Below are 22,726 nucleotides of genomic sequence, written 5' to 3'. Positions count from 1 at the left end.
CAGTTTTATCCATTTATTGTTTGAATTTTAGGATAATATTGACACAGTATGAAGTCTAAGCCGTTATTTGATCAGAAAAATAAACCTCCAAGGACTTTAAGGACTTAACAGTATAAAAGAAAGAGAAGGGCGGAAAAGCAGAAAAAAATACATAGAAAACTGGAACAAATACATACATAAAAAGGGGGGGGAGAGAACAGTGCAATTACCATTGGGCTTTAGTGGAGGTCCCCAGGTCAGGTTTATTGCATGTGGAGAAATGTAAGTGACGCTGGGAGCCGGCACTTCTTCTGGAGAGCTCTCATCTGTTTGGGCCATGCTGGGGGAGCTGATGGTGCAGCCGCCTGCTGTGCATGCCTGAATTCAGAGGTCAAAGGTGACATATATCTTTGACTTGATTTTGATAGTAATATTTATATGAGTGAGTTGATGTGATTGTTTCAGTGGTAAAACATCACTAGAGTTTGTGAATATGAAGTTTACAGGTGATTTAATACATGATATATGACAGGCACTACTTATTTACACTCTTATATGTACACAATATAGCCAAAAGTATTTGGACACATGGCATCACATCTGCATCCCATTCAAAAACCAAGGGCAATAATATTGCGTTGGTCCAGCCAGACTCCACTCTTCCAGGAAGGCTTTCCACTAGATTTTTTGGCTAGAAGTGTGGCTGTGGGGATTTGCCCATTCAACCACTGGACAGAAAGAGATTTCTGGCACTGAAGTCAGAAGAGAAGACCTGGCATGTTCCAGTTTATCCCACAGCTGTTCAGTAGGGTTGAAGTCAAAGCTCTGAGCAGGACATTCCTATCTTCGATTATTGCCAAACCATGTCTTCATGGAGCTCGCTTTGTGCACAAGGGCACTGTCATACTGGAACAAGTTTTGAGCTGCTTAGTTTCAGTTAAGGAAAATTGTAAGGCTATATCATACACAGACATCATATACAATTCTAACTTTATAACAATAGAGTATGAAAGTTTCAAATATGGGTGTGATGGTCAGGTGTCCACATACTTTTGTGCATATCTTGTAAGATTACATTTATATGGGCTTAAATAATTATAACCATATTACATTACCTTTGTTACACTCACAAGGAAGAAGTACTCACTGCAATTTGGAAAAGGTAAATATGCCCAGGGACAAGGTTTCGCAGTGTGTAATCCTCAAAAAGCTCAGAGCTGTTGTACACCACAGTTGGCTCCTCATTAGGAACGGCCTGATACAGAGTGTAAAACTGCAGCTGCCCATTCACCTCCAGTGGGGATGACCACCTGAGGAATATGCGGAAATTAAAACATTTACTGACCTGAGCATTCAGTGGTGTCACTGAACAGTTCTTAGTGTCGTAGAGCAGTCCATAGTGTCACTAAGTAGTCAGTAGTGTCACTGAGCAGTCAGTAGTTTCCCTGAGCAGTCAGTAGTGTTTCTGAGCAGTCAGTAGTGTCGTAGAGCAGTTAGTAGTCTCCCTGAACAGTCAGTAGTGTCACTGAGCAGTCAGTAGTGTCACTGAGCAGTCAGTAGTCTCCCTGAACAGTCAGTAGTGTCACTGAGCAGTCAGTAGTGTCAGTGAGCACTCAGTAGTGTCACTGAGCACTTAGTAGTGTCACTGAGCACTCAGTAGTGTCATTGACCAGGCAGTAGTGTCACTGTGCGCTAAGTAGTGTGACTGAGCATTCAGTAGTGTCACTGAGCAGTCAGTAGTGTCACTGAGCAGTCAGTAGCGTCACTGAGCACTAACTGGTGTCACTGAGCAGTCAATAGTGTCACTGAGCAGGCAGTAGTGTCACTGAGCAGTCAGTAATGTCATTGAGCAGTCAGTAGTGTGATGGAGCAGTCAGTAGTGTCACTGAGCAGTCAGTAGTGTCACTGAGCAGTCAGTAGTGTCACTGAGCACTAAGTAGTGTGACTGAGCACTAAGTAGTGTCACTGAGCAGTCAGTAGTGTCATTGAGCAGTCTGTAGAGTCACTGAGCAGTCAGTAGTGTCACGGAGCAGTCAGTAGTGTCACTGAGCAGTCAGTAGTGTCACGGAGCAGTCTGTAGAGTCACTGAGCAGTCAGAAGTGTCACTGAGCAGTCAGTAGTGTCACTGAGCAGTCAGTAGTGTCATTGAGCAGGCAGTAGTGTCACTGAGCAGTCAGTAGTGTCACTGAGCAGTCTGTAGAGTCACTGAGCAGTCAGTAGTGTCACTGAGCAGTCAGAAGTGTCACTGAGCAGTCAGTAGTGTCACTGAGCAGTCAGTAGTGTCACAGAACAGTCAGTAGTGTCACTGAGCAGGCAGTAGTGTCACTGAGCAGTCTGTAGAGTCACTGAGCAGTCAGTAGTGTCACTGAGCAGTCTGTAGAGTCACTGAGCAGTCTGTAGAGTCACTGAGCAGTCAGTAGTGTCACTGAGCAGTCAGCAGTGTCACTGAGCAGGCAGTAGTGTCACTGAGCAGTCGGTAGTGTCACTGAGCACTAATAGTGTGACCGAGCAGGCAGTAGTGTCATGGAGCAGTCAGAAGTGTCACTGAGCAGTCAGTAGTGTCACTGAGCAGTCAGTAGTGTCACTGAGCAGTCAGTAGTGTCACTGAGCACTAAGTAGTGTGACTGAGCACTAAGTAGTGTCACTGAGCAGTCTGTAGAGTCACTGAGCAGTCAGTAGTGTCACGGAGCAGTCAGTAGTGTCACTGAGCAGGCAGTAGTGTCACTGAGCACTAAGTAGTGTGACTGAGAACTAAGTAGTGTCACTGAGCAGTCAGTAGTGTCATTGAGCAGTCTGTAGAGTCACTGAGCAGTAAGTAGTGTCACGGAGCAGTCAGTAGTGTCACTGAGCAGTCTGTAGAGTCACTGAGCAGTCAGAAGTGTCACTGAGCACTCATAGTGTGACCGAGCAGGCAGTAGTGTCATGGAGCAGTCAGAAGTGTCACTGAGCAGTCAGTAGTGTCACTGAGCAGTCAGTAGTGTCACTGAGCAGTCAGTAGTGTCACTGAGCAGTCAGTAGTGTCACTGAGCAGTCGGTAGTGTCACTGAGCACTAATAGTGTGACCGAGCAGTTTGTAGTGTCATGGAGCAGTCAGTAGTGTCACTGAGCACTAAGTAGTGTGACCGAGCACTAAGTAGTGTCACTGAGCAGTCAGTAGTGTCACTGAGCAGTCAGTAGTGTCACGGAGCAGTCAGTAGTGTCACTGAGCACTAAGTAGTGTGACTGAGCACTAAGTAGTGTCACTGAGCAGTCAGTAGTGTCACTGAGCAGTCAGTAGTGTCACTGAGCAGGCAGTAGTGTCACGGAGCAGTCAGTAGTGTCACTGAGCAGTCAGTAGTGTCACTGAGCATTCAGTAGTGTCACTGAGCAGTCAGTAGTGTCACTGAGCAGGCAGTAGTGTCACTGAGCAGTCAGTAGTGTCACGGAGCAGTCAGTAGTGTCACTGAGCAGTCAGCAGTGTCACTGAGCAGTCAGTAGTGTCACTGAGCAGTCGGTAGTGTCACTGAGCACTAATAGTGTGACCGAGCAGTTTGTAGTGTCATGGAGCAGTCAGTAGTGTCACTGAGCACTAAGTAGTGTCACTGAGCAGTCAGTAGTGTTATTGAGCAGGCAGTAGTGTCACTGCACAGTCAGTAGTGTCACTGAGCAGTCAGTAGTGTCACTGAGCACTAAGTAGTGTGACTGAGCACTAAGTAGTGTCACTGAGCAGTCAGTAGTGTCACTGAGCAAGCAGTAGTGTCACTGAGCACTAAGTAGTGTGACTGAGCACTAAGTAGTGTCACTGAGCAGTCAGTAGTGTCACTGAGCAGTCTGTAGAGTCACTGAGCAGTCAGAAGTGTCACAGAGCAGTCAGTAGTGTCACTGAGCACTAAGTAGTGTGACTGAGCACTAAGTAGTGTCACTGAGCAGTCAGTAGTGTCACTGAGCAGTCAGTAGTGTCACGGAGCAGTCAGTAGTGTCACTGAGCACTAAGTAGTGTGACTGAGCACTAAGTAGTGTCACTGAGCAGTCAGTAGTGTCACTGAGCAGTCAGTAGTGTCACGGAGCAGTCAGTAGTGTCACTGAGCACTAAGTAGTGTGACTGAGCACTAAGTAGTGTCACTGAGCAGTCAGTAGTGTCACTGAGCAGGCAGTAGTGTCACTGAGCAGGCAGTAGTGTCACGGAGCAGTCAGTAGTGTCACTGAGCAGTCAGTAGTGTCACTGAGCAGTCAGAAGTGTCACGGAGCAGTCAGTAGTGTCACTGAGCAGTCAGTAGTGTCATGGAGCAGTCAGTAGTGTCACTGAGCAGGCAGTAGTGTCACTGAGCAGTCAGTAGTGTCACGGAGCAGTCAGTAGTGTCACTGAGCAGTCAGCAGTGTCACTGAGCAGTCAGTAGTGTCACTGAGCAGTCGGTAGTGTCACTGAGCACTAATAGTGTGACCGAGCAGGCAGTAGTGTCATGGAGCAGTCAGTAGTGTCACTGAGCACTAAGTAGTGTCACTGAGCAATCAGTAGTGTTATTGAGCAGGCAGTAGTGTCACTGCACAGTCAGTAGTGTCACTGAGCAGTCAGTAGTGTCACTGAGCACTAAGTAGTGTGACTGAGCACTAAGTAGTGTCACTGAGCAGTCTGTAGAGTCACTGAGCAGTCAGTAGTGTCACTGAGCAGTCAGAAGTGTCACTGAGCAGTCAGTAGTGTCACTGAGCAGTCAGTAGTGTCACTGAGCAGTCAGTAGTGTCACTGAGCAGGCAGTAGTGTCACTGAGCAGGCAGTAGTGTCACTGAGCAGTCAGCAGTGTCACTGAGCAGGCAGTAGTGTCACTGAGCAGTCGGTAGTGTCACTGAGCACTAATAGTGTGACCGAGCAGTTTGTAGTGTCATGGAGCAGTCAGTAGTGTCACTGAGCACTAAGTAGTGTGACCGAGCAATCAGTAGTGTTATTGAGCAGGCAGTAGTGTCACTGCACAGTCATGAGTGTCACTGAGCAGTTAGTAGTGTCACTGAGCAGTCAGTAGTGTGACTGAGCACTAAGTAGTGTCACTGAGCAGTCTGTAGAGTCACTGAGCAGTCAGAAGTGTCACTGAGCAGTCAGTAGTGTCACTGAGCAGTCAGTAGTGTCACTGAGCAGTCAGTAGTGTCACTGAGCAGTCTGTAGAGTCACTGAGCAGTCAGAAGTGTCACTGAGCAGTCAGTAGTGTCACTGAGCAGTCAGTAGTGTCACTGAGCAGTCAGTAGTGTCACTGAGCACTAATAGTGTGACCGAGCAGTTTGTAGTGTCATGGAGCAGTCAGTAGTGTCACTGAGCACTAAGTAGTGTGACCGAGCAATCAGTAGTGTTATTGAGCAGGCAGTAGTGTCACTGCACAGTCATGAGTGTCACTGAGCAGTTAGTAGTGTCACTGAGCACTAAGTAGTGTCACTGAGCACTCAAACTTGTCACTGCACAGTCAGTAGTGTCACTGAACAGGCTGTAGTGTCACTGAGCAGTCAGTAGTGTCACTGACCAGGCTGTAGTGTCACTGAGCAGTCAGTAGTGTCACTGAGCAGTCAGTAGTGTCACTGAGCAGTCGATAGTGTCACTGAGCAGTCTGTAGTGTCACTGAGCAGTCAGTAGTGTCACTGAGCAGTCAGAAGTGTCACTGAGAAGTCGGTAGAGTCACTGAGCAGTCAGTAGTGTCACTGAGCAGTTGGTAGAGTCACTGAGCAGTCAGTAGTGTCACTGAGCAGTCAGTAGTGTCACTGAGCAGTCTGTAGAGTCACTGAGCAGTCAGAAGTGTCACTGAGCAGTCAGTAGTGTCACTGAGCAGTCAGTAGTGTCACTGAGCAGGCAGTAGTGTCACTGAGCAGTCGGTAGTGTCACTGAGCACTAATAGTGTGACCGAGCAGGCAGTAGTGTCACTGAGCAGTCGGTAGTGTCACTGAGCAGTCAGTAGTGTCACTGAGCAGTCAGTAGTGTCACTGAGCAGTCAGTAGTGTCACTGAGCAGGCAGTAGTGTCACTGAGCACTAAGTAGTGTGACTGAGCACTAAGTAGTGTCACTGAGCAGTCAGTAGTGTCACTGAGCAGTCTGTAGAGTCACTGAGCAGTCAGTAGTGTCACGGAGCAGTCAGTAGTGTCACTGAGCAGTCGGTAGTGTCACTGAGCACTAATAGTGTGACCGAGCAGTTTGTAGTGTCATGGAGCAGTCAGTAGTGTCACTGAGCACTAAGTAGTGTGACCGAGCAATCAGTAGTGTTATTGAGCAGGCAGTAGTGTCACTGCACAGTCATGAGTGTCACTGAGCAGTTAGTAGTGTCACTGAGCACTAAGTAGTGTCACTGAGCACTCAAACTTTTCACTGCACAGTCAGTAGTGTCACTGAGCAGGCAGTAGTGTAACTGAGCAGTCACTAGTGTCACTGAGCAGGCAGTAGTGTAACTGAGCAGTCACTAGTGTCACTGAGCAGTCACTAGTGTCACTGAGCAGTCGGTAGAGTCACTGAGCAGTCAGTAGTGTCACTGAGCAGTCGGTAGAGTCACTGAGTAGTCAGTAGTGTAACTGAGCAGTCAGAAGTGTCACTGAGCAGTCGGTAGAGTCACTGAGCAGTCAGTAGTGTCACTGAGCAGTCAGTAGTGTCACTGAGCAGTCGGTAGAGTCACTGAGTAGTCAGTAGTGTCACTGAGCAGTCAGTAGTGTCACTGAGCAGTCGGTAGTGTTACCGAGCAGTCAGTAGTGTCACTGAGCAGGCAGTAGTGTCACTGAGCAGGCAGTAGTGTCACTGAGCAGTCAGCAGTGTCACTGAGCAGGCAGTAGTGTCACTGAGCAGTCGGTAGTGTCACTGAGCAGTCAGTAGTGTCACCGAGCAGTCAGTAGTGTCATTTAGCAGTCGTTAGTGTCACTGAGCAGTTGGAAGTGTCACTGAGCAGTCAGTAGTGTCACCGAGCAGTCGGTAGTGTCATTTAGCAGTCATTAGTGTCACTGAGCAGTCGGTAGAGTCACTGAGCAGTCAGTAGTGTCACCGAGCAGTCGGTAGTGTCAATTAGCAGTCGTTAGTGTCACTGAGCACTCAGTATAGACACTGAGCAGTCAGTAGTGTCACTGAGCAGTCAGTAGTGTCACTGAGCAGTCAGTAGTGTCACTGAGCAGTCAGTAGTGTCACTGAGCAGTCGATAGTGTCACTGAGCAGTCTGTAGTGTCACTGAGCAGTCAGTAGTGTCACTGAGCAGTCAGAAGTGTCACTGAGAAGTCGGTAGAGTCACTGAGCAGTCAGTAGTGTCACTGAGCAGTTGGTAGAGTCACTGAGCAGTCAGTAGTGTCACTGAGCAGTCAGTAGTGTCACTGAGCAGTCTGTAGAGTCACTGAGCAGTCAGAAGTGTCACTGAGCAGTCAGTAGTGTCACTGAGCAGTCAGTAGTGTCACTGAGCAGTCGGTAGTGTCACTGAGCACTAATAGTGTGACCGAGCAGTTTGTAGTGTCATGGAGCAGTCAGTAGTGTCACGGAGCACTAAGTAGTGTGACCGAGCAATCAGTAGTGTTATTGAGCAGGCAGTAGTGTCACTGCACAGTCATGAGTGTCACTGAGCAGTTAGTAGTGTCACTGAGCAGTCAGTAGTGTCACTGAGCACTAAGTAGTGTCACTGAGCACTCAAACTTGTCACTGCACAGTCAGTAGTGTCACTGAACAGGCTGTAGTGTCACTGAGCAGTCAGTAGTGTCACTGACCAGGCTGTAGTGTCACTGAGCAGTCAGTAGTGTCACTGAGCAGTCAGTAGTGTCACTGAGCAGTCAGTAGTGTCACTGAGCAGTCGATAGTGTCACTGAGCAGTCTGTAGTGTCACTGAGCAGTCAGTAGTGTCACTGAGCAGTCAGAAGTGTCACTGAGAAGTCGGTAGAGTCACTGAGCAGTCAGTAGTGTCACTGAGCAGTTGGTAGAGTCACTGAGCAGTCAGTAGTGTCACTGAGCAGTCAGTAGTGTCACTGAGCAGTCTGTAGAGTCACTGAGCAGTCAGAAGTGTCACTGAGCAGTCAGTAGTGTCACTGAGCAGTCAGTAGTGTCACTGAGCAGGCAGTAGTGTCACTGAGCAGTCGGTAGTGTCACTGAGCACTAATAGTGTGACCGAGCAGGCAGTAGTGTCACTGAGCAGTCGGTAGTGTCACTGAGCAGTCAGTAGTGTCACTGAGCAGTCAGTAGTGTCACTGAGCAGTCAGTAGTGTCACTGAGCAGGCAGTAGTGTCACTGAGCACTAAGTAGTGTGACTGAGCACTAAGTAGTGTCACTGAGCAGTCAGTAGTGTCACTGAGCAGTCTGTAGAGTCACTGAGCAGTCAGTAGTGTCACGGAGCAGTCAGTAGTGTCACTGAGCAGTCGGTAGTGTGACTGAGCACTAATAGTGTGACCGAGCAGTTTGTAGTGTCATGGAGCAGTCAGTAGTGTCACTGAGCACTAAGTAGTGTGACCGAGCAATCAGTAGTGTTATTGAGCAGGCAGTAGTGTCACTGCACAGTCATGAGTGTCACTGAGCAGTTAGTAGTGTCACTGAGCACTAAGTAGTGTCACTGAGCACTCAAACTTTTCACTGCACAGTCAGTAGTGTCACTGAGCAGGCAGTAGTGTAACTGAGCAGTCACTAGTGTCACTGAGCAGGCAGTAGTGTAACTGAGCAGTCACTAGTGTCACTGAGCAGCCACTAGTGTCACTGAGCAGTCGGTAGAGTCACTGAGCAGTCAGTAGTGTCACTGAGCAGTCGGTAGAGTCACTGAGCAGTCAGTAGTGTCACTGAGCAGTCAGTAGTGTCACTGAGCATTCGGTAGAGTCACTGAGTAGTCAGTAGTGTCACTGAGCAGTCAGTAGTGTCACTGAGCAGTCAGAAGTGTCACTGAGCAGTCGGTAGAGTCACTGAGCAGTCAGTAGTGTCACTGAGCAGTCAGTAGTGTCACTGAGCAGTCAGTAGTGTCACTGAGTAGTCAGTAGTGTCACTGAGCAGTCAGTAGTGTCACTGAGCAGTCGGTAGTGTTACCGAGCAGTCGGTAGTGTCACTGAGCAGTCAGTAGTGTCACCGAGCAGTCGGTAGTGTCACTGAGCAGTCAGTAGTGTCACCGAGCAGTCGGTAGTGTCATTTAGCAGTCGTTAGTGTCACCGAGCAGTTGGAAGTGTCACTGAGCAGTCAGTAGTGTCACCGAGCAGTCGGTAGTGTCATTTAGCAGTCGTTAGTGTCACTGAGCAGTCGGTAGAGTCACTGAGCAGTCAGTAGTGTCACCGAGCACTCGGTAGTGTCATTTAGCAGTCGTTAGTGTCACTGAGCAGTCGGTAGTGTCACTGAGCAGTCAGTAGTGTCACGGAGCAGTCAGTAGTGTCACTGAGCAGTCGGTAGAGTCACTGAGTAGTCAGTAGTGTCACTGAGCAGTCTGTAGTGTCACTGAGCAGTCAGTAGTGTCACTGAGCAGTCGGTAGTGTTACCGAGCAGTCGGTAGTGTCACTGAGCATTCAGTAGTGTCACCGAGCAGTCGGTAGTGTCACTGAGCAGTCAGTAGTGTCACCGAGCAGTCGGTAGTGTCACTGAGCAGTCGTTAGTGTCACTGAGCAGTTGGAAGTGTCACTGAGCAGTCAGTAGTGTCACCGAGCAGTCGGTAGTGTCACTGAGCAGTCAGTAGTGTCACCGAGCAGTCAGTAGTGTCATTTAGCAGTCGTTAGTGTCACTGAGCAGTTGGAAGTGTCACTGAGCAGTCAGTAGTGTCACCGAGCAGTCGGTAGTGTCATTTAGCAGTCATTAGTGTCACTGAGCAGTCGGTAGAGTCACTGAGCAGTCAGTAGTGTCACCGAGCAGTCGGTAGTGTCAATTAGCAGTCGTTAGTGTCACTGAGCAGTCAGTATAGACACTGAGCAGTCAGTAGTGTCACTGAGCAGTCAGTAGTGTCACTGAGCAGTCAGTAGTGTCACTGAGCAGTCGGTAGAGTCACTGAGTAGTCAGTAGTGTCACTGAGCAGTCAGTAGTGTCACTGAGCAGTCGGTAGTGTCACCGAGCAGTCGGTAGTGTCACTGAGCGGTCAGTAGTGTCACCGAGCAGTCGGTAGTGTCACTGAGCAGTCAGTAGTGTCACCGAGCAGTCGGTAGTGTCATTTAGCAGTCGTTAGTGTCACTGAGCAGTTGGAAGTGTCACTGAGCACTAAGTAGTGTCACTAAGGAGTCAGAAGTGTCAGTCAGCTGTTATCACAGAGTAGTTAGTGGTCTCACTGCACAGTTAGTAGCATCACAGAGCAGTCAGTGGTGTCACTGGGTAGGTGATTATTTCACCGTATTATGTCACAGTCGCTTATGTCAACAAGTTGTGTCACCAATAGTATTACCACTAGAATTGTTATCATTATAAAGAATTGAGTGGTGTCACCATGCAGGGATGTTGCAGCACATTCTCTAGTGTTACAGAGCAGTCAGTGGTATCCCCAGCTAATTACTGGCATCAACCAAGTAGTCACTGATGTTACTGAACAGTCAGTGGCATCATGAGTGGCATCACTGAGCAGTCAGTGGTGTTGCCAGACACTGAGTGGTGCCACATTCAGTGTTACACACTGCTAAACTAAGCAGCAATAGGGAAAGGTAGAGATTCCAGCAGAGTGTGAGGAGTCCAGACAGCCTCTACTGCAATAACCCTGGCCAAGGATGCACAGACAAAAATAGGGAAGCGTCTGGTGGGTTAGCGTTTCAGACTGCCACTTGACTTTCTCTGAGCTAAATTTAGAACAGAGGACACCGCTATCTGCTCAGAGATCCAAGAGACTGAGGGCAAGGGGAAAAAGAAGAAGAAAAAAAAGCAGATGGGGAGGAAACTGGGATAAAAGATAGAAAAAATAAGGAGAGATAATTATGATCGCAGATTTTTTTCTTTTGGAGAGCTGCATTTTACTACATAAACACTTGAGTTTTGTTAAGAGTTAAGTCAATGCTGGAAATATTCGGTGACGCATCTGTTTCTAGATTAGACGTTGTTCTGCTCAAAATGAAAAACTGTACAGGGGGTAAAGAAGAAAAAAAAACATTTCTGCTGTAGTTATCACAATATCTTGATAAATACCTTCATAAATTTCTCTGTGAGACAGGTAAGGTCATCCTGTTACTATATCTAGTGTATTTGCCCTGGTGAAATTCGATAGGAAATAAACGTTCCTTCTAAGCTGCGAGACCTACTATAATATAGCACACAAAGTTGTCTACAGCCATAATGTGAGTTTAGATGATGCATAGGGGACGTTCAAGTTCTTTTTCAAGCACTATGAAATTAGCACATGCCTCACAAGGGTTTTTTTTTTTTTTGGTCTACCAGGATCAAACACACCCGCAGGTAACCCTATTCATTATTGTGATTAATTTAGCTTCTGCGTCAATTAAATTGCATTTTAAATGACAAATGACAACGGCTATTATGGTGCTCTATCACAAAATTGATAAATCAATTGGGCATATGATTTATACTGCCTCCAAAAAAATATCGATAATAAAACAAAGGATTCTGTAAAGTAAATCAAATTATCGCAATGTAAATCAACAAAAAAAATGTTAGGCAGAGGTTTATGAAATCATCTAGTGTGATGGAAATAATACAAGGTACAAATTCTTTCTATTTGTGTCCTGAGAAGAGGTGCGAGCAGGCATTCAGTGGAGCCTTTCTGCTGATTCTGGTTTTGTGCGTGTCTTGCTAGCCCGAGACCTTTCTCACAGGCAAATCGCAACACAACAAAAGAGTATTGAACACATATGATCCTTCACCCTTTGCTATTACAATTCTGCTAACAAGGCAATACCTTCCAAAGGCACCGTATCCACAATTAGACCCTGAGAGAAAAAAAAGGGAGAGTGAGAGATATCATCTGTAATGTCAAATTACAGAGTGGATTTGCTTTCTCGTGAGCTCTTCTCTTCCAACGCTGTCCCATAAGTGCACCTTGTCCTATTCAAATTGGAATATTCCATGGAAGTAAAGCAATAACCATTCCCCTTCCTCCTTGGAAGATGAGAACAATAAATATGGCGCACTTTTCTCCGAAGCACTGTTTTCATTATATAGTAGGAGCATAACTAGGTTATGAATAGCGGTGATGGGACAAATTGAGTCATATACATCTTTTTAATAAATGGCATACCGACATCACAAGCTTCCTACCGCCATTAATGCAGGGAAGGAGGGAGAACAGTGAAAGCTTTCCCCCCTTCTTTCACAAGCGAGGGTAGAAATGAGGATAATTGGATGAGGACTGGTCCGAGAGGTTACTACATTAGAGAGAGCAGAGTTATACGGTGGATTGGAGAGGGAGGCGTAATTCAAGGCAGGAATTTGACTGTGTTCTCGAGGTGCCTGCTTGGATATGTATTCTCCTCTCGCCCTCGCCTTTCTCTGCCCTGTGATCGCTCAAGTAAAGTGCTGACATTTTCTTTCTGGAGGAAAAACTTAACCGTGTGCTACCGTCACCCCCGCTAGCCCTTGCTCTAATGCTAAAAAACAAAGTGTACCCGAGATTGCCACCCTGTTGTGCCTCTATTCTTTGCTCTCACGCTCTCTTTTCATCCACGTGGTGTAGTGCCCTTACTGGCTAGTTCTTAAGTGATGCTGGAATGGAGGCTAAAGATGAAGCTCTAATGGCTTTCACACAGATTGCTAAAGGCCAAGGTGGAAGTGTAGCGGGGAGGTGGGGGGTGGGCGAAGCTTGTGGCTGTCGGACAAACTGTCCCTCCCTCTGTCGCTCTCTATCAACGCACGGGTCAAGCGCAGGAGAGTACTGAGCATGCTAAACAGGAGGGGAGAAGGTCGCACTCTGGGATTTTCATACAGTCCAATGACAGGCGGCTTGCCGTTATACCACTAAATCAAGGCTCTCGTTCCAACTCGGCTGGTCGAGGATGGCCAAAGACGACAAGGACAAGGCGCCGATGTGCTGAGTGACGGACGGGCCGCTCCACACTTTATGATTATATGGAAAACACTCAGTTGATTAATGCGCCCGCCATCAGCTAGGACAACTCCTCAAACCTGACGAAATATGCTAGGAAAATAAGTTAATCTGACCCTTTGACCTCAACCTCTACACCACCTTCTACCAGAAATAAGGCATTCGTAAGGGGAAATGGATGAGTTGGTGTAAAGGCTGGTAACTAGTGGTATCTTTATCAAATAGCTCTTTCTGTGCTTTAATAATGCCATATTTATCCACTAAGTCAGGCATTATGTCAGAGATAAAATAAAAAATTTTGAAAATATGCCAATACAGCATCCTTTTATTGATGTTTTGGTGCCTCGCCCCCCCCCCCCCCCCCCGACTCCAGACAGTTGGTGTCATTGTTTGTATCTGTTTTCATACGTCATGTTAAAATATCTACTGATCATCTACGAAAGGCCTGGAGTAGTGAGTTGGGCATTGACCTGTCTGAATCGTTGTGGATTGAAATCATGGCCAGAATACATTCATTGTTACATTAATAGCAGACACCATTTGATTCAGTTTAAAGGACCACTGTTTATACTTAATTGTTCACAGCCTACTGATGGATGTTGTACATTTATTGTACCCTCCTGGCAGCTCATTTATTTATTTATTTATTTAAGTTTTTTTATTTATTTGTATTTATTTTTTTAATGGTATGTGCGCAATTGTTTAATAATGTTATTTTTGGTGTGTTTCTTTTGGGCACTGTGTTAAATGTGTAGTCGTTATGTTTTCAGTCTGTGGATTGTTATTAAAATGTAAAATTAATAAATATAATATCAAAGAAAAAAAATAATGCCATATTAATCGCTTCAAAACAACTCCAGCCAAGCAGAAATGAAAAAAAAAAGATATTCAGCTGTAAACTTACATACAACAATATTACAACAAATATCAGCAGTCATATACTGTATCATCGCTAGCCAAATTCTATGTCCTTATGTCCATTCTTAAGAACAATTATCATTCGTGGTTAATTCCAAGCAAAGGAAGCAGCATGTTGTAAATTTCTGCTGCTTGTTTATATCTATGGTATATTGGTGTTTGGAGTCTAAGTGAAATATAATCCTCAGTGCCATTATGAGACTAAAAGTAGCTTTAAGTGCCTTTAATGAGAGTAAAATGTACACTGCCCACTGTTTTTTTTTTGTACATTGTTCAAGTCAGATATTATTAGTGCACCTCATCAAGTGAGTTTTCTAGCATAAGCAAAACAGTACAACACACAACAAGCACAAAAACTACACAGAGTGTGCCATTCGAGACATGTGTCTGTCCTCTGACTCTGCTCTTAAATCAGTGACATCACGGTTCCAGCATGGTCCAGCATTTACTTTAGGTTGCTTTAGGGCAGAGCCTGCTAGTGTTCTGTGCAAATGTATTATTGATATATACATACTATCTGACCACTTTAATAGGAACACTTATACACCTGCACAGTTATCCAATCAGCCAGTCATGTAGCAGCAGAAGCAACAGAAAAATCATGCAACTACAGGGCTTCACATCAAACATGTGAGCTCAGTGATTTGGTCATGGATGGGCTGGTATGAGATCTTTTTTCCTGTGGTAACACAGAATGGTGCAAAAGAAAAAAACCCACAGTAAACCAAATGCCTTGGTACAACTAGAGATTAAAGTAAATTGGCAAGACATGAAGGTTAAAGGTGACAGGAAGACTACAGTAACTCAAACACACACTATTTACAACCTTGGTGGGAAAAAAATAGCATTTCAGAACACAGCACTGTTGAGCCTTGAGGCAAATGGGTTATGGTATCTGATTCTCCTCGTATCACTCAAGGCTACAGTAGGAAGAAGTTCACCGAAACTGGACAGCTGAAGATTGGAAAAACATCACAAATGTTGAATGGTCTAGTTTCTGTGAGCTGGTAAATAGAGATCTGTCCCCTTGAGGCACAAGAGGGTTGTGTTGTGCGTATTGAGCACCTACCGGACGTTTATACTGTGAGCATCCAGGACAGTAAGGACAGGAGGCTCCATGTGCGAGGGTGCGAGCTGACCGGTGTAAAGTGTGACCGCAGAGCTGTTTGTGCAGCCTGCTTCAGTGCAGGCACTCAGTAGAAATGTGTGTTGAGTGTACACACCTAGCCCTAAACAAAATACACAAACACACAAAACACATGCAAATAAAATTAGACAAAAGAGTGCACTGCAGGATGAAATATATTGACCACCAATTTTAATGTGTTTTCTTACTGCATCTTAAACTGAGCCTTGTTGTGACCTAGCCATGACACACACACACACACACACACACACGTGTACTGGATGACTGAAGTTCTCAAACACAGACTGTGCTTACTGGACAGGAAGGAGGCTCTCTCCTTGAATCACTTGAAAGCAGTTTTACTGTCACAGAACGAGACTGAAAAAAAACCAAGGGAATCCAAAATCACAGCAGGAGCAGGCATGGAAGCTGAGCTAAGATATCCTGAAAGAAATTGGAATCTCCGGGTATTGAGTACAGCACGCTTGCCTGCTAGTGAACAGGGAGTGGAAAGCGTAGCGATGCGGTGCTCTATAGCTTCTTATCATATTACACCTCCACCTTCACCATGACCCGCAATGAATGAAATACCTCATAGAGAAGATTGAATATCTATCTACGCAACACACCTTAAGGAAGGGGGGAAAAAAATCCCTTCAAAGAATCCCACACGCTTTGTGCTTCTAGTTTTAATACAAATTGTCAGCCATATCTTTATCTATACAAGACAACACAGTTCCTTATGCTGATCAGAGATGATGCCTTAAAAAAAGGTTTCAGTGGCTTGAATCCTTCACACGGGCGAAAATAAAATGTGAAAACGTGTGCTTAGGGTTATCTTTAAGAAAAGGATGTCTTTTGTGACATCTTTGCATATAATCCGAAGTGAATTGAAGCGAGAGATCACAAAGCATTTGCAAAGGGGAATAAAAACATAAGGATTAACGTTCTTAACTAGAGATGTGTTACATGAAATTATATCCTCGCGCATGGACACCCCAACGATTACTGTCAGGCAAACTATAATTTTCAATCTGGCCGAGGAATGATGACCTTTATTCTCATTGATTTGTTGCAGAAGACCCATTGGCCATTACTTTTTAATGACAAACACATTAATTCAAAGCTTTCTTAACAGATTCCTTTTTCTGAATGAGGACATAATGAAAAGAAACACAACCAAATCTACATACTGATTGTTTACATTTGTGGGGGTTTTACTGAATATAACCTATTTTTTGCATATCTCTGACTGTGCTGCACTTCTGTGCCTGTGTATATGTTAAAGCCAGTGGTTAGAGCTGAGGGAATACTAAGCTGACATTTTGAATGATTCATCTCAAGACTGAATATACCTGTCCAGGGTGTAAATTGGTCTTTCGGGGTTACCCCGTCTTATAGCCATGGCTCTCACCCTGGGGGTCAATCTATGGCAGTAGCCGAGGCTTTTAATAAAACATTGCACGATGTTCACACGTTACTGGCAACAGCATAGGCTGCTGGAGGCTTGGCCATCAGGGGCACACTGGGAGTAAGGAAATAAAAAAGCCCAACAAAAACAATAGCCGCCCGGTGGCCCTTGTCTTGTCCACTGAAATGAAATATAGTAATAGTCCACTTCCTCCTCAGAAGAGAACGGAGACTTGCCTTGTCAGAGGTTTTGATTAAATAAAAGAGAACGCTGACAGCCGTTTCCACAATTCAGTTACGTCCCCAGGCGCCTGCAAGTAACATGGCTGTGTGATTTGCTGTGCTAAATCCCACAATATCTTGTCTTTTATGTTAGAGTTAGAGTTGTAGTAAGTTGTAGTATCAGATCTTTAGCTAGATTCGAGGATGGAGCAGCTTGTCTTGAGGACAATCACAAGAAAAGAGGAGAAAATAACTGTTTAACTTTTAAGTGCTAATGTTTCCAGACAATTTACAGCCATTAACTCAAAATTCTTTCAAGCTGTGTGTGTTTGTGTGTGTGTGTGTGAGTGTCCTTTCTGGTTGTTCATCGAAATAAAACTGGTAACAATAGTGCCTTAATTGATGCTGAACACAATCTCAAATTAGTCAGACTACAGCTATAGCAGCTTCTTTTCATGCTGGATTATTTTAAAGCCTTTTTGTCACTTTTACATATGTTTTAAAAAAAAAAATGTAAGAGAGAATACGCAAGTTCTGAGGATAAAACATAAGCATAAAAGTTAGTACAGAAAATTCATGTATCATGAAAACAACTGAACTTTATTTATTATTTTATATGTGCTGTTTACGCTCTTTACCACAGGTCATATTCAGAGTTTTTAATGCCAATATTCACATGATTAAGGTTCATAATAGCTGATTTTTTGATTGTGATATTCAGCTAATGTCCATTAAAATGCATGTGGTTCACAGAAGAAAGGCTGCCAGGCTTTTTCTTGAGTAGAAACATTTAAGAGCGTGTCTAGTGTCTAGTTCACCACTTTAACCATTTTTATAGTTCTTTTTTTCTATTCTGCTGATGGAATGGAAATCAGCTTATATGACTTTCAATCAGTACAAACAAATGGATTATTTTATGGCTACAAGTCTGATATAAAATGAGCCAGGACACTGTTGGCTTCAGTGAGAGATGTTTGTCTTTATCGCTGTTGGGACGATCTTACACTGTATTTTAGTGGTCGAAAATAACACCTTCAGATTCTATATGCTTTTGAACAAGCACTTGGGGCATCTCAGAGAACAGAAATGAGTTTCATATCACCATTTACTCTGAAGAACTTTTCTATGAGTATTTTGCTCCTAGGCATTAACCTCCACTGTGGGGTAAGACATGACAAAGAACTTCAATGCTCAACATGGAAACAACTAAACGTGTGCAAATTCCACTTGCTCTCTGGGGAAAAGATTTAAACTCAAGAATCTGACGTTATGCACAAAAAATTAAACAGGAATAGAATATGATGGTGTCAACTACAATGTGCTATCAATTTACAAAATGAAAAATAAAAGAGAACTGTAATTTAATATCTAGAAACAACATTTTTAGAGTTCTATTTTTTGTGGCTTCATTTTTTTTATTTCTTCATTTTGTCTTAACGTTATGAGAACTTTCATACACCATTCATCTTTATAGAGGTCATTTGTGGACGCTTTCCCCCCTAATATCAGTTTTCAGCTAAGATTAATAAATAGAGTAATGAAATAGAAATGAAAATTGTTGAATATTCATGCAGTGGTAGAAAGTTGCTTAACATTACTATACACAAATAGCTGGAGCTTGTCTGCATTCGTAATGGTATAACAACAACGGCAAAAAACCTGCTTCAAGTGGGAGCTTGTTTCGTCTGCCTTTTATTAAGGTTAAACAACATTCAAAGAAACTTCCCCTGGGTAGAGAAAAAGCAGCTCATGCTTTCAAATGCTAATCCAGCTCTATTTACTGTGTTCGATCTGTATTCAAGCTGCTCGGAGTACACACAAGTGTAAGGGACAAATGTATGCAGCTACCCATGTACACCCCAACCAACCCCCCCCCCCCCACAAGTGTATTTATATTTGAATGAAGACATCGACAGTGCACATAGACGATACATGTGTACCAGGGTTGTCCAATCTTATCCAGAAAGGGCCAGTGTGGGTGCAGGTTTTCATTCCAACCAAGCAGAGGCTGCACCTGATTCCAACTGGCTGATCTTGGCTTTCAGTAGACTCAGGTGTGGCTTCTGGTTGGAGGACACTGGACCTTTGCGGATAAGATTGGACACCCCTGATGTATACAGTGTACAAATACACTGCTCTTGCATGTTTCCTTACCGCTGATGTTGAAGGCTGTGCCGTTGCCTTGGTAGATGGCTATGCGGTCCTTGTAGAGTGTGTAGTGTGTAATGACGCCATTGGGTTTTTGAGGAGGATCCCAGTACACAGACAGAGAGTCCGGGTGTGTTAGTGCACAGGGAGGAAGAACTTCCTCAGGAGCTGTGACAGGATTGAAAAATGTAAAACAGGTAAGAATAAGCTTTCTGTGCAAGATGATAAAAACTATGTGGACATCTGAAAATCACACCCATATCTGTTTCTTCTACTTCCAACTGCTGCCACAAGCACTGTATAGAATCTCTTCATATGCTGTAGTCTTTACTTGAACTGAAAGGCCCAATCCTGTTCCAGCATGACACTGCCCCTGTGCACTAAGCTAGCTCCATGAAGGCATGGTGTGTTAAGATGGGATTGAAAGAACCCTTTCCTTAACCCTACTGAACAGCTCTGTAATGAACTAGAAAACATTAACTGGAGCACCCCAGGCCTGCTCACCTAACACCAGTGCTAAACCTCACTAGAACAAATGAATAGACACAAACACCCTGAGCCACGCTCCAAAATCCAGTTATTACAATACTATTATAGCAAAGTGGAATAAATCTGAAGTCGGAGGTTCATAAAGCACATATGGATGTGATGATCAGGGGTGCACATACTTTGTCCTCAAAGTTGATGTGTTAGAAGCAGGAAAAATGGACAAGCATAAGGATCTGAGTGAGTTTGACAAGGGCCAAACTGTGATGGCTAGACAACTGGATCAGAGCATCTCCAAAACTTGTGGGGTGTTCTCGGTCTGCAGTGGTCAGTATCTATCAAAAGTGGTCCAAGGAAGGAACAGTGGTGAACCAGCGACAGGGTCATGGGCAGCCAAGGCTCATTGATGCATGTGGGGACCCGTGTGGGTTGCTGTACTGTTGCTCAAATTGCTAAAAAAGTTAATGCTGGTTCTGATTGTTGAAGGTGTCAGAATACACAGTGTATGCCAGGTCAGGGCTGTTTTGGCAGCAAAAGGGGGACCAACACAATATTAGGTGGGTGGTCATGATGTTATGCCTGGTTGGTGTTATTTATTTATGATTAAGTATATAGAAGAGAAACCTTAAATATAGAATACAATAAGGTAAGTTATTGGCCATGTTTGGAGCTTTATATTCTTGTCAAAATTCCTGTAAATCTGACTATTTTTCAAAATAAATTTCATGAATATTTTTATTCTAAACGTGCACCTTTTGTCAAGTGTTGACAAATCAGTGACCTCTCATTTTATTGCATTTTCATATTTTAATTCAAACATTTAAAGAATTTAATGATAGCTGGAATAAAAGTAATGGATTACCTGTACACTGAATATATGAAACAAACCACATTTATAGCATGAATTTGTTGAGTCTCGAAAGTAATATCTTTATCAAGCCAGAACAACATTTCTGTAGTGTTAAATCCATATGGTCATTTGGCCATTTCATTTTTTTTGTAATCAAATCCAAATCAAACTGATTTTTGTTTTCACTCAACAATGACCCTAATGCCATGCTTTCCTTTAAATAAAGCAATTTAACCCAACTTGGATTAATGCATGACCTGGAAAACATGCCCACATTTTTCACTCTCCTGCCATAAAAAAAAACACAAAAAAAACTTCAAACTAGCGGGCAGAGCAGAGCTACTTGTATTTGCAAAATGGGTCTCAGACAGAGAAAATAATTGCCGCTGACAATTAATCTGTCTTTATTCCTGCTGTTTCATGTAGGAGAAAGAGAGACTCCGTCAGTGGACATGACACTTGTTCTCTTCGGTCTACAGAAAAAGTGTCTTTGTCTTGCCCGGGGAGTCAGACAGGCACGGGGGTAATAAAGAATGAGTGTGGAAAGAGTTGAAAGAGAGACGCGAGGGCTCAACGTGATTTCGGTGAAGCACAAGAAACCCCTCGTCAGACTGCAAAAGCGTGGAAATGGACTTCACTTTGCATTTCATACTTCTGACCGTAGAATCAATTCTTTTTACTTCTTGGGGGTTGAGTAAAATGAAGAAAGCTTGCATTAATCTTGCAGATGCCTCGCATTACTGACAAGGCTCTCAAACGAACAAAGTAACAGCAATTAAAAAGGCCATTCATCTGCATTACAGCTATTAAAGATGCATGTCATTTAAAAGGAATGGGGGGTGGGCGGTGTTGGAGTTGTTCACTAATCCTTTAACCTCCATTGTTATAAAAATCCACCAAATTAGAGATATAAGAAGTGATCTGAGAGAAAAACAAACAAACAAACAAAAAATCTGAGAAAAACATTGGCTGGCGATGCATTCGGTCATCATATTAGTTTGAGTTCAAGATTATTTTTTATTATTCAGGAAAGAAATGGAAAAGGGAAGAAGTTACCCTCTTGTGGAGTGGTAAGGCTGGTGGCGTGCAGGCTTTCTCCACAGCCGGCCTGAGTGCATGCCGTTAGGGTAATATTGTAGCTGCTAAAAGGAGCCAGTCCACTTAATGTTCCTGAAAAAGGAGGGAGAAGAAGCGACAGAGAGAGAGAGAGAGAGAGAGAGAGCAGCAAATGTCATTCTTTCACTTCCATATTTCAAAAAGCAGACCCTCCACCTGCTTATGCTCCGAGACTTAATGCAATGCTTGTTCAAACACAGCATAATTTAACCATCACTTCTGATAATAGCCCCAGATTTAAAACGACTTTATTAATCATCATACGCAAGAAGTAAAGTGATGCCAGGCTTTTCTGTTCACCGTATAAGACGCTAATGACGGGACTTAATGGACGACGCGAGACGCGGCATTTAAAAGCAGCCTGTAGCTCGTTTCCGGGATGCTCTTCAGGGCCGTTATGATCTAAACGCACATCACTAAACTCAACGTTAATTAAAAAACAAAAAAAAAACAGATGTCCTTGACAGATATTCACATTACAACCAAACTATAATCAAATGAATAAATAAAACAAACACACATCCTCTTGTGCCTTGGAGGAATCTTCTAATCTCATCTTCCTCCATTAAAGCGGGCCAAAGCTCATGCATTTTCTTGTCTCCACTATGACACACTCATATAAATTGCACGTAATTAATTGGACCTGCTCATAAATTACAACAAAGGACTTCTAAAAGTGTGGCTTTTAATTCATTTTAGTCCTTAAAAAGAGGATTTATTTATTAATTGATCATTCCAAATAAAGCCTTTTAATGCTACATGTGTTTGTGTGTGTGGGTAAGAGGGAGCGAGTGGTTCCTTGGCTAGCATCCATGCTAATCTGTGCTCACGTGCCAGGCTTATCTCAGTGCAGGACAGACCGTTATCAGAGTTAGAAAGTAAACACTATGACACACAGCCGTAACTGGGCAGGTGTCTCCGTGGTTTTTTTTTTTTTTGGTCTGATGTCTTTTAATTCAATTAAGAGGTTGACCCGTGCCGTTCTCATTACCTCCTCATTTGCTTTCCTGGGGTTTTTTTATCTGCCTGCGTAATTCTGCGTTCAAGTCATGACTATCATAAATTAGCTAGGCGGAGTTTGAACTGTGCCAAGGAGAGGACAAAAAAGAAAAAAAAAGGATCTTCCCATTTTGCCCGGAGACAGGGCTGAGATTGGCCATCTATAAGTGGCATCTCCTGCTTGCTGATTACGCATTCAGCTGATGTGACAAAGCATTTTCACAAAGTGAGTAAGTGATAACCCCACCTCTGGCACACCGATAACTTCACTAATCATTGCCTTCTGAACAGGGAAAGAGAGAAAGACAATGGTCACTTTGGAGGAAAGAAACATGATAATGACCTTCAAAACATGTGCAGAAGGTAAGACATTATTACCTTACTGTATATAGTGAACAATATTACTGCCATATTGTCTTCATATCAGCAATCCTGAGGAAAAAAAAAAAAAAACATCCTGGCTCTGGATTTTGGTTCCAGGGCTAAAAGTGCTTCTCTGTGCAGGTATAATAGCTGTGCAAGTGTTAGAAGGCAAGCTGGAGGACAAGCTGTACTCTAAATGCCTGTTGCACT

General features: G+C 44.0%; 1 protein-coding gene across 1 annotated transcript in view; it reads right to left on the bottom strand.

The window, feature by feature from the left end:
* ush2a (Usher syndrome 2A (autosomal recessive, mild)) overlaps positions 1-22,726 on the bottom strand; it is a 214,114-nt gene that overhangs the window by 102,742 nt on the left and 88,646 nt on the right. The window contains exons 31-35 of the mRNA XM_058398879.1: positions 21,095-21,208; positions 18,709-18,870; positions 14,866-15,025; positions 1,127-1,289; positions 210-357 (exon numbers count right to left, since the gene is read on the bottom strand). Of these exons, the coding sequence (XP_058254862.1) occupies positions 210-357; positions 1,127-1,289; positions 14,866-15,025; positions 18,709-18,870; positions 21,095-21,208 (747 nt within the window). The remainder of the gene's footprint in view (positions 1-209; positions 358-1,126; positions 1,290-14,865; positions 15,026-18,708; positions 18,871-21,094; positions 21,209-22,726) is intronic.

This window comes from Hemibagrus wyckioides, linkage group LG09 (genome assembly GCF_019097595.1).
Source record: "Hemibagrus wyckioides isolate EC202008001 linkage group LG09, SWU_Hwy_1.0, whole genome shotgun sequence".
Lineage (NCBI taxonomy): Eukaryota > Metazoa > Chordata > Actinopteri > Siluriformes > Bagridae > Hemibagrus > Hemibagrus wyckioides.
Note: the sequence above shows the minus strand (reverse complement) of the source record. Positions and strands in the feature narration are given on the sequence as shown.